At 35.9% G+C, this 12,783-nt stretch overlaps 1 protein-coding gene across 1 annotated transcript in view; it reads left to right on the plus strand.

The window, feature by feature from the left end:
• The first annotated feature begins 3,393 nt into the window (after positions 1-3,393).
• Positions 3,394-12,783, plus strand: part of LOC113056692 (decaprenyl-diphosphate synthase subunit 2-like) — a 30,094-nt gene continuing 20,704 nt past the window's right edge. Inside the window, exon 1 of the mRNA XM_026223502.1 lies at positions 3,394-3,620. Within this exon, the coding sequence (XP_026079287.1) occupies positions 3,394-3,620 (227 nt within the window). The remainder of the gene's footprint in view (positions 3,621-12,783) is intronic.

Raw genomic sequence — 12,783 nt, forward strand, 5'->3', positions numbered from 1 at the left:
CAGCTGCCAAAGGACGGTCAACCTTAACTCCGCTAAATCATTTCAGGAATTCAAAACGTACAAAACAATCGTTTGAAAAGTACACACAAGTGGGTTTCCATTGCAGATTGCTTTCAGTTGTTCACTATTGTCATTTTACTTTGGATGAATTTTATGCTTCTTTAAGTTTAAACCACTGCTGTTTAATTCAATGGGGCTATGACAGAATTCTGTTGTGCATATCAAGCATGAACCTTGAGTTTTCAATACGCATATAAGAGCCAAACATACTATATTTACTACAGTAACTGACTTATTGTCTGTGATGTTTTTTCCCATGAATTCCTCTTTATACACAGGTTTACCATTATATCCCAAACTAGTGGTTGAACAGGAAGTTTCAAACATACCACAATAGCTTGCTGTCTTGCCTCCAGTTTTATCAAAGACAACTCTATAGAAAGACAAATGTTGTTTTCTGAATTTTGGTTTGATTAAGTTGCTTCATGGTGCACAACAGACCTCTTAATTACGTGATGATTACAGCTTTAATTTGTTAATTAATCATAAGTGACAACAATTGAAAGAATGACAAAGATCAGATCGAAAAGACAAATGAAGTAGTGAGCAAACACTGTACAGTAGCAAACAAAGAACGACAGGTGAATTGAATGTGGATACCCAAAAAGCAGAGCTCTACTGCAGGAATCATGTAGCTGATGGTTGATTATTTAGGCGTTGGTATAATTTCATCAAGTTCCATTAGAAAGACTGAGTGGAGGAACTGTAAATGCAGTAAACATCCATTTTTTAACCTGTGGAGATGTTTGCTGACAAATGAGCAGAACTTTATGCTAAACGTGAAGGTTTTGAATAAGGCAGTGGAAAGGCTTGCATATCAGAGATGCTCAGGAAACATTTTCTAAGGCTGGACTGGTTTGGTTCATGGTTTATGCACCAGATAAGTAGCTTCAGCCTAACCCGATATCAAAAACCCAGAGGCAGCATGAAGTGGGTGTGGAATGATCTGGAAAATCTCTGGAAGTCCTAACAGAAGGAGAAAGCTTTCATCGACCCTGTTCAGAAATGAATAGTCGTTGGAAGTGGCATTATATCTGTGTTGATAAGGGTGTCTGTCCGAATTACTGTATAGACTTTTGGTAAATAACTTCTGAGACAGTTCACTGCAAAACAGGTGAGTGGGGAATCTGAGATTCATGTGCCATGTGTTGTTGATTAAAGTAATGCAACCCAGTCTTAAATAGAAGGTCGAATTGATTGAATTTCAAAGAGAGAGGAGAGCAGAGAGGCCCTTGATTTTTCCCTTCTTGTCTTTCTGTCTCTCTATGCCTACAGCAGCATGTGTGAATGTGTAATCAACAGTTTGTTTCTCCCTCATTATTCTCAAACCTATAGGTTCTTAACAGAATGGGGTGGTGTGGCATTATGATTAACACAAACTGCCAGATTAATCCTTGTAATGAGCAAGCCATGATCTTACAATCTTATATTCTTCATCTAAAGAAAAAAAAGAAGTGAATACAGATAAAATGTATAGTACTGATTTATTTTACTGTCAAATGTTTAGCAGTAATATTTTAGGTTATACAGATTTTATTTGGACAGTTACAAACACTTTCATAACACTCATGGCACTAAGATAATGCATTAAATAATAATTTAAGAAGATATAATTTAAAACCCAACAAATATAAAGGAATTTCTGGCAATGTCAATTTACAGTTTCTCACAGATAAAGATAATATGACTTGTTTCTTTTTCACTTCTAAAAGTTTGTGAAAATCACACTAAATATCCTTTTAGATTTATTACAGTTTTTCACCATATTCGTGAAAATAAAGAAAACTCTTTGAATGAGAAGGTGTGTCCAAACTTTTGGTCTGTACTGTATAAGTTAGAAAACTTAAAAACTTAGCATTCCAGTAAATCTATTACTGTTAAAATTATTATTATTATTTTTTTACGGTGTACGAGTTTTCAGAATCTTGATCAGCCTCAAGAGATGTAATGAAAGATGCACTGCAATAGAGTCAAATATGATAGTACATATTTACTAGTTTGACCCAAGACCCAATCAGTTTAACAGATTGAACTGGGCTAATGGTCTTAACATGTTAACCTCATGTAAGCCCACTATTGAGTTCAGTTGTAAAGTACTGTACATAATCATAAAGACTTTTCAAATTGAATTGTGTCAACTCCTTTCTGCTTCAAACAGAGTAACCCTGAAAAGTAAGTTCTGTCTAAGTGGTAACATTGTGCCCAACAACAGTGTCACCATCTGTGATAGCTTTGAAAATGTGAATTTCACAACAAAGGCTGCAGTGTCAAAATAAGAACATTATCCATCGATTACACAATTCAGACTGTGTAAACAGTAACGTTTGACATCATTACGTTTCTTGCACTTAAGTGAAATTCCCTCCTGGCTTTTAATATCTGATAAAGCTGAAGTCAACATTGTTATTCCATGGTATTCATTTGACTGACGTGATCTCAGTATGGGGATTATCACAAATCCAGAATAATCACACTACAACATGCAATACAGAGTAGTGTTTCTCAACCGGTGGGTCACAACCCAAAAAATGGGTCACATGTCTGTTCTAATAGGGTCGTGCACAACAGACTAACATAATGCAAATCTAAAACTCAACTAACCATGCAATCACACATATTTAGGATGGCTTATCAACCTTTAAAAGGCAGAAGAAAACTCTAATTTCCATTTATCAAAAGCTGTGAGTGTAATTCAAGTATTTTGCAGCATTCTGATGCAAGTTTTTGTGACACAAACACAATTTGGCAGATGTCAGGTTAGAAAAGTTGACTGTGTCTGTGACTTTGCCAAAAAATAAATACATAAATAAAAAATAAAAAAACCTATGATGAGAACAAAGATCTGCTGTTTCAGTCGACTAATAAAATAAAATAAATGTAGTTTCTGATTTTCAAACAGACTGGTTTTCACGTTTTCACTTTTCCTTCAGTTTGTTATTCGGGCTTTGGTGACGAAGGGGTTAACCGCGCAGTCTTTACGACAAGCCGTAAACTGATGCGTAAAAGATGGCGACCCGGTACAGCTGTCAAAACGTGAGAGTTTAGTGTTGTACAACTAGACACCCAGAAACCTGCACGGACTATCGGTTTGGACTAATGCACTTGCATTGACTAAAGACCATCGCTCGATCAGTGGAGGCGACTTCTGTGTAAAAGAAGACGATGTTTTCTTCCCTAAGGAGGTGACATTGGGAGGACAGAGGCTGCTGGATTTGACACTAAATAAGTAAAAGAGCGTGTCAGATCTCTGGTGTGAACTTCAATCTGAAAGTATCTATGAACATTCATACATTTAAATAACTGGTCTATCATTTTTGGGGTTTTGTTTTTAAAATGGCTTGGAGGTCACGGCTCTCTTACATTGGATGGAGGCATCTAAGTATTTTTTCCAACCCATCTCCGTCTAACTGGACTAAAGTGGTGTCTGATGCTGAAAAGATCGTAGGATATCCAACTTCATTCATGAGTTTGCGCTGTTTACTCAGTGACGAGCTCAGCAATGTGGCCATGCATGTCAGGAAGCTGGTGGGAACAAAACACCCTCTGCTCAACACCGCCAGGTACTGGGTTACATTTACAGCATGTCTTTTCTGATATCTAGGTGTGATTCCTTCTGTTTAGTCGGATCTATTAAATGAATCTGTCAAACTGGTTTACAAAACAAGTCTGAACAATTTGATCATAAATCAGTTCAAGTGGTTCTTAAGTTAGTTGACTCATTAAACTGAGACCAGATTGTTAATTACATTAATAGCTGATTATCACAAATAAATGTTACAAATAAAACAAATGCTACAAATAAAAAACATACTGGAACCATACGACAGTTTTATTGACAAGCATGTGAAACGAGTTGTAATAAACTGCATATTATTATAACGTGCAGTAATAGGCTTATAAATGTTTGAGCACCAAACCATCATTAGAATGATTTGTGAAGGATCATGTGACAGACTGGACTGGAATAATGACTGCTGAAAATTCAGCTTTACCATCACAGGAATAAAGTACAGTTCAAAATGTATTCAAATAGGAAACTGCATTAAACTGCTTTAAAATAATATTTAAAGTATCAATATAAAAATTATATCTGACAGTACTTCTATTTTATTGCATTTTTAACAATTTTAACCAAATAGAGCTGAGCATAAGAAACTAATATATATTTATAAGTAATAAAAAAAAATAACAATCCCAAACTTTTGATCTGTAATCTGGACAGTTTTATCAACACACAAATGAAACCGAACTGATTGTAATATATAGGAATGTTATTACAAAGTTCAAACATTTTTCAGGTAAGATATTTATTTTAGTGATTTACTGTAAATGCACATAATAAGAAACTGCAAGGAACTGAAATGGGACTAAAAATGCTGTTTAACTTATTTTGATTTTTTTAGAGCACATAAATATGCCATTCCAGTGTCAGCGACCATGAAGTGACGTGAAACAATTTTCTTTGTTCAAATGAACCAGTTCACGGAATTAAATTGGATTTATAGTAACTATCTATGTATCTAGTTTCCTTGTAACATATCTAGTGTTAATGAGGCCAGTTTTTTTTCTTTACATGGATAAGAGTTAGTTAATGATTATTGATAAGGTCACACTGAAATTGCTGGGTAACCTCTTTAGAATAATCTGGCATGTGACCCAATTTATGTTAATGAAACCAAGCTTTCAGCATAGTAGCATTTCTTAGCTGATTTCCAGACTAGTGCCAGTATGCTATCATTTGCACTTCAGCCGATCAGTTCTTTCTAACATAACCTGATCAATATTCATGATTCATAATTTTGTATTCAATATTCACTCACTTGAATATCACCTGCTTATAGTGATGCAGATCATTAACATAAGCAGCTCTCAGAGGATAAATTAAAAGACCACATGGACCTTTATAGTCTTGGTGAGTTTACACCCTGCAGGAAATGCTGGGTAATCTGCAGTCCCGACCTGTTCAGTTTGTTTATTGAGAAACAATACAAGTCAAGTCGCTTTAATAAATCAATAGGATGGTTTATGTTTTCTTGTAATCCCTCTCAATATAGTCCTATATGTAAAGCTGTTTTATTGAAGCAATGTGAAGTGTTTTTAGTGCAAGTCAATACATCTTTGTGACACCCCCATGCACCTTTTTTTAAGTAGGTTAATGAAAAGTGAAAGGATTACATTTAAATGAAAGTGTTCAAATTGTACAAATTGTACTTTTCAGATTAGCCCAGTTAAAGTACATTCATTGAGCTTGTAAGGCTTAAAGGGTTAGTTCACCAAAAAATGATAATTATGTCATTAATGACTCATCCTCGTGTCATTTTAAACCCGTAAGACCTCCATTCATCATCAGAACACAGTTTAAGATATTTTAGACTTCTGTCCCTCTATTGAAACTTTGTACGATATACTGTCCTTGTCCAGAAAGGTAAGAAAAACATCATCAAAGTAGTCCATGTGACATCAGAGGGTCCGTTAGAATTAGTTGAAGCATCGAAAATACCTTCTTCCGGGTCTGTTGTGAGTGTGTTCACGATGCTTCTGACGTGTTTTCTGGTGCACCCTATAACAAAGATAACACGTCAGCAGCGTCGTTACGTCAACAGTCACAGCAGTGTTGTGAACGCGCTCACAACAGACTCGGAAGAGAAGACAATGCTGAATAAAGTCATAATTTTTTTTATTTTTGGACCAAAATGTATTTTCTATGCTTCAACTGATTCTAACTGACCCTCTGATGTCACATGGACTACTCTGATGATGTTTTTCTTACCTTTCTGGAAATGGACAGTATACCGTACACACAGCTTCAATGGAGGGACTGAGAGCTCTCGGACTAAATCTAAAATATAGTTATTTGTTTAACATTTAATGTGTGCAGCATTTGTAATATAATTTTCTTTAACTAGTGGGTAAATAAAGAAAAAGTATATTGAATCATGTTGTAGTTGCATTTTCAAGTTGATTTTCAAGTTTTTTTGCTAAATCGCCCTTCCCTTACCGTAAGACCTTCGTTCATCTTTGGAACACAAATTAAGATATTTTTGATACATTCCGAGAGCTCTTTGACCCTTCCATTGACAGCAAGGGCACTACCACAATCAGGGTCCAGAAATGTAGTAAAGACATCAGTAAAATAGTCCATCAGTAGTTCAAACGTAATTTTACGAAACTACAAGAATATATTTTTTTGTGCACAAAGAAAACAAAAAGAACAACTTTTTTCAACAATTCTTCTCCTCATTAAATCTGCTGTAGTCTTGCTTCCATTTTGGGTAGTATCACTATGCTGACGCATGACCGTGTTGACGTAAACAGCAGCTCAATGCGCATGCATTGTTTACACGAGGCGGAAGAGCACACATGCATTGTGGTCCTCTCCAAAATGGAGGCGAGTCTCAGCAGACTGGATGAGGAGGAGAAGAATTGTTGAACAAAGTTGTTATTTTTGGTTTCTTTGAGCAAAAAAAGTTATCTTGCAGTTTCGTAAAATTACAGTTGAACTACTGATGTCACATGGACTATTTTACTGATGTCTTTACTACATTTCTGGCCATTGATTGTGGTAGTACCCTTGCTGTCTGTGGGAGGGTCAAAGAGCTCTCGGAATGCATCAAAAATATCTTACTTTGTGTTCTGAAGATAAACGAAGGTCTTACGGGTTTGGAACGACTTGAGGGTGAGAAATTAATGACGGGATTTTCATTTTTGGATGAACTATCCCTTTAACCCCTACGTTACTTCAAGGAGATTGACCCTGGAAGTAAAATACTTAAAAGGCACTTGTTTTTTAACTAGCCAAATTAAATGGCCAAATCAAAGCTGTCTCCCCCCAGTGGCTGCCCTTTACAGTTCCAGAGACAGACAGCCAGCCCACTCTGTCATACTGAAGATCAAGTGCGTTTCTGGACTTTTCTTTATTATAGCACTATGTCTGCTTTTTATACTGCTGTGAGCTGTACTTTGTTGCTATACATAAAGTCCATGCATTATGCTATGATGTTTTTGTGTAAATATCTGATCATATTCTGATTAGTTTTCAGTGACAATACAGTTTTTAACAGTCAGAATCATTGGACATAAATGGAATTTTTTTCTGAGCCAAAATTGACCTGCAAACAAAAAATAGGATTTACAAATTAAAATAAATAAACAAACAAAAAAAAAATCTTGTTCAACCAAATGTAAAATTCTGTCATCGTTTACTCGTTTCAAACTCGTATGACTTTATTTCTTATGTGGAACACAAAAGATGACTTTTTTTGAAGTTGTTAACCAAACAGTTTTGGTGACCGTTAGGTTCCATTGTATGGATGAAAACACATAAACATCATCTTTTATGCTCTTTAGAAAAATAAGGTCATACAGGTTTGGAACAACATGAGGGTGAGTAAATGTTGACACAATTTTCATTTTTTGGTTGAACTACCCCTTGAACTTTTTTTCACCTGAGCGCTGTCCAACTGAATGACATACAGAAAGTTTTAAGAGGAAATAAAGACTGAGTGTTTGTGTGTGTGTGCGTTTGGTTTTAGAGAGAGAGACGAGTTTGGGAACCCAATCCGGCCCATCCAGACGACAGTGCTGGAAACAGTAGCCCAAGGGTGTAATAACCTATACACCTAAATCTGATATGACAATCCATTTGGGAGGGGACCCTGTCTTCTCCCCTCAGCGTCAGTGCAGATTCAGCCGTCTCCTAAGACGCGCCAAAGATATTTATATGCACAATTGCAGGCTGGCGAGTCAGCCAGTGCCAGCTCACGTTCCGCTTCGCCTTTCTGTTCATTCTTAAAAAAAAACACAGACCTCAGCGAAGTTCAGAGCAGTTTGCGGTTGCGGTAAGATCTTGCGGAGATGTCCGTGACACGTCAGGGGAAGACCTTCACAGTTCCACACACATACAGAGGCCCTGTGACAGGTGTTCTCACTGAGGTCCTTTATGGCAGGGTTTTTCAGTCGTTTATATACGGACACCAAATATAATCATTCTCATGTCAGGGACACCCCATCCTAAATTTAAAAGGCATCTATACGGTTTCTTATATGAAGACCCAATTTATATTGTATAAAATGAACATTATAAATGTCTAAAATGTATTCTGAAATTATGTAATTAAAAAAAAACATACTTCTTATAATACTGTACTGTATTATTTTTTATTTATTTACTTTATTTAAATATCCTTTTTTATATATTTTTTTCCTCCAAAATGTTTTTACAGACCCTCACTTTGTAAACCTCTGCTCTTTGGTACTTATTAGGGCCACCTGTAATAATTTTGTCCCAGTCTATGTGTAAAGTGACAACCCAGCTGCATACACACATAATATTCCAGACGAATAGAGTGCAGTGATGTAATGTCACATTTTCCTGATGATATCATTCGCTGTGGCGTTTTGATTGATAATTACAGCTTCTTTGTTTTCTTAGTTATTAGGGACCATTAACATATGATGTGCTAAAACAGCTACAAGTTGAGTTCAGCTTATTTAAAAAAAAGACTTTATCTCCTAAACACTGATTGTGAATTAAAACTATTCAAAATGCTTGTCTGTAAACATGTACATATGCTTATAAATATGCTAATATGCTCATCCAGTCATCTGAGTGGCCCATTTACATTTATGCACAGACATTCATCCTGTATCTGGTGTCAAAAAAAAAAAAATGTTTTAACCTCACATAGCAACTTAGAAATGCACTGCTTACAGTGGAAGATGCAGGGAAAAAAGCCCCATAAAAAAGCCCCATAGGGGACAAAGACACATGTTTTCATTGGCTAATCAAAAAACAGTGTTGTGTGTGAACAGCCCCTTTGAATGTTTCACACATATTAAGTGTACTTCACTGCACACTCCTTATTCGTGAGGGTCATAAACACTTTCCAGCTGGTCTGTAACGTTCCATCACTCTTTTATTCCCTCTTTCCAATCATTTCTTATCACCACTCGTCTTGTTTTAATGACTCCCTGCTCCTCCCTTTGCAGTAGTGAGTTTGTGATTTAATGATGTGTGTGTTTGTGTGCATGTTTTGAGATGCAGTTTCTGTCTGATTGAGTAATGGTGTGTGTGTTTCTGGGTGGTGGATGTGACTAGATTATTTGGATGCGATCGCTATAGTTTGACCTTTGTGTCAGTATATTTTTTAAATGTTAGGTGAAGCCTTTTTGGGCTGGTGGACAGGAGGATGTTAAAAACCTGATGGTTAAGGGGTCCTTCATATGGTATAAATGAGCACTGCATTTACATTGAGTGCGAGAAATCAAAAATCAGCTCATTATAAAAAAACCAACAACATATGGAAAAACATGTTTACGTGAGATTTTGAAATAACCTTTTTTAAAACATAAACAGACATGCAAAAAGAAATGATACATACACAAGATAAAAATACTACATAATAAGTAAATACTATAATAATATATAAATATACTGGCCACTGAAATCTGAGTAATGGGGGTGTGCTGATCAGGTTTCGCTTAAACCATTTATAACCTTTACCTGATAAGAATACATTTTAAGGGGTTTACATGACCTGAACAGCATTGGGTTATTATTAAGCATAATCTATGTAAGATGATACATGTAACCACACTCATTGATTCTCCAGTTATCAGCCACTTTTATATATTTCCATCCAATCTCGGATATATTCCTCGTTTGTACCTTATATGTCTCCAGTCTCTTCTTTATTCTATCATTCTGTCATGATATGTCGTGCCCACCCCTCTCTCTCTCTCTCTCTCTCTCTCTCTCTCTCTCTCTCTCGCTGGGCTGTTTGGTACTGGGCGTGTCTGGGTGTCATCTCATCTCGATTACCACAGTTGTGATTCATGACAAGTGACTCTCTGCCTGGAGACGGGATTACAGCCCTTGTCGTCACTGGAACTGCATTGTGCCTCATTGCCCGGCAACCAGAGACGATTGTAGCCCTGGAACGTTTGTGATGTGTACAAATCGTCTTAAATCGTCTGGATTTAAACTTTCTATTGCTTTGTCTTCACTGTGCACACAATTTTCCAATGGAACTCTCAGTTAGTGCATTTTAATGACTCTGTTTCTCAGACAATTCACTTCTTAGTTGATACAGCTCAGATGACTATCAATCACTGAACAGTAGGTTATCATAAAACTATAAGGGCCTTTACAAAGAACACGTTTTTGGATTCCATTGCAGTGGTTTTCCATTTAGTAGTCAGTTAGACAGATGTGTTTGACCTTTGTGCTTATGTGTATTGTGTACTGTTTTTTTTACACGTTCTAAAAACATATGGCTCTCAAGTGAAAAAAAATGCAACTTGTCCAGCACCTTGTGTTTTTAAAATCAAAAATGTGTTTTAAGTGAATAATTCCTCAGTGGGCTGTTCACACAAAACACAATTTTTGCATTTTACTGTGCTGCTTTTAAATTCTTCAATCGTGCATATTTTGAAATGTCTCTGAAGGCCATAACCATGTCTTGAACATATTGTTAGGATATCCCGGTATCTATAATAAATTGTATTATACTGTATATATTATAGTACGTACAACACTTTTTAATTAATGCTACAGGATACACTAACTACAGTGAACTGATAAACTGTTATAACTACTGTATTGTACTTTAGTTTTTACAACAGTTAACTGTAGTGTATTATAGTATAATATAAAATATAAACTAAGTACAGTATTGGGTAAAGTGATTTGTATGTATTACTATAGTTGTATTACTATTACCAAAGTAACTATAGAATTACCACAACAAATTAATTGAAGTACTTTACAGTATAACAGGTTGTTGAATGGTCTCTTACTGTGTTCTTTTTTGATAGCAATGTTAAAAGGTAAGTTTTAAGGTCACTGTTTTTGATATTACACCTTGTTGTAAAATGTAGTATATCTGCAACAGATATATTTTTGCAGTAAATATTAATTTAATTTAATTTTGTTTGAAATATAAAAGGATTGGAGGGCGCTCATTTAGAAGGAAAATGTATACATTTAAGTTTTATATTATGGGTAGTCGGCTGTTTTCTCACTTTGCTTTAAAAATGAAGTTGGTTTTTTAAAAGTGGTTCTTTATGCAAGGGAATTGTCAGTTGAAAATGAAAGCTTTATTAAATGTCTCTAAAATGATCAAAATGCAGAATATTTGTTTCAGAGGAAGCATTTTTGCAATTATAAGAAATTATTTGTATTATATGTATATTTTAAACTGATAATAGAGCCAGGTAAAGGGTCTGTGGGGCTGGACGCCTTTGCACAGAACCAACCAGCAACCGTCATGCAGATGCAAATTAATCATGATGTTGAAAGGCAGACTAGCTCATAACAGCGATGACCTCTGCCTCCAAGACCCCCTCGTGGAACTGTGATTAACAAGCCAGCGAGTGTCTTTGTGTGTCTGTTTCCTCCTCCGTAGAGCGAGAGAGAGACAGTGAAAGATGGAGGGATGGGAGGTGAAAAGAGGGCGAGATTGTATTGGAACGACATGCTGGCTCGTTAATATGACATTGTGCATTTCATTTAAACACAATTAGGATATGGTGAGTCTGGACGGTCACACACACATACTAGAAACTTTTATTTTCATAAAGTAGCCAGATGACCGTATTAGTCAAGTTGTAGTTGTAGAGAGCGTTCAAACAGAATATATTTTTGCATTCCACTGCGCTGCTGTTTTGTTTCTCTATGTAAAAACGCGCCAGATGGATGTCTTTAACTGATGCATTCTTGTCTTGTGCAAGACATGGCATTTTAAAAACACACACAAATTAAAAGATCAACTTTAGACCTTGCAATCTTTCATTTCACTACCTGAAAAAATGTGTTCTGTGTGAATAACCCTTTTATTGAACTAGATTTTTTTTTTGATATTTTGTAAAGAAATGTTAGTGGTTTTTGGTTCTTGCATGTGCAGAACTCACTAGTTGTTGTAGATGGCTGCTAGGGCATTGCTATGTGGTTGTTAAGGTGTTCTGAGTGTTTTTGTTGTGTGTGTGTGTTTCTATGTAAAATCTCATATTAATTGCAAGTGTTTTTGGGGCACTACTACATTTGCTAGGGACTTCTGGGTAGTTGCTTATAGCAGTCCATGTGATCCTCTGTGGTTGCATTCTAATGACATAATACAGTTGACAATCCACTCAAGCATTTAATATGCTCACTGAAGTGACTTCTAAATATAAAAGTTTCCACCAAATTCCATCAAAATTTGGTTATGAAAATGTATTTCATCTCTGTTACTATGGTTACAGGTGGTATTAATGGCTATGGGGATATACTTTATTATTTCTTTCACACAGACCGTATGCAAGCTGTTCCTGCCAGTAAATACTGTTATCAATGCTAAACTGTGTGAATATTCTCTGATCCTTAGATACATCTGGAGTCTCTCCTTCAATGCAAGTCTTTTTTTTTATCAAAAGGTTCAGATCCAGACCCATGTTGACCTTCTACCATAAATTTGGAGTTCAGTGTAATTTTTAGGCAGTAATATATGGACATGATTTACAGAATAACATATATAAATGAAAACATTTACTTTTTTATACATGCCTTAAGTGCGTGTATCATTTCAGTAATTCAGTGTGTCTCATCAGCAGTGAGCAGAACACTGCTTTAAAGCAGATCCTGGTGGAACTCTGCAATCTCTAGCTGCTTTTGATCATTATATCTCTTCAGTTAGCTGATGAATCACATTTCTGCTCTTCATGGCACCATTATTTCTTATTCTGAAG

The sequence above is a fragment of the Carassius auratus genome, chromosome 38, assembly GCF_003368295.1.
Source record: "Carassius auratus strain Wakin chromosome 38, ASM336829v1, whole genome shotgun sequence".
Classification (NCBI taxonomy): Eukaryota; Metazoa; Chordata; class Actinopteri; order Cypriniformes; family Cyprinidae; genus Carassius; species Carassius auratus.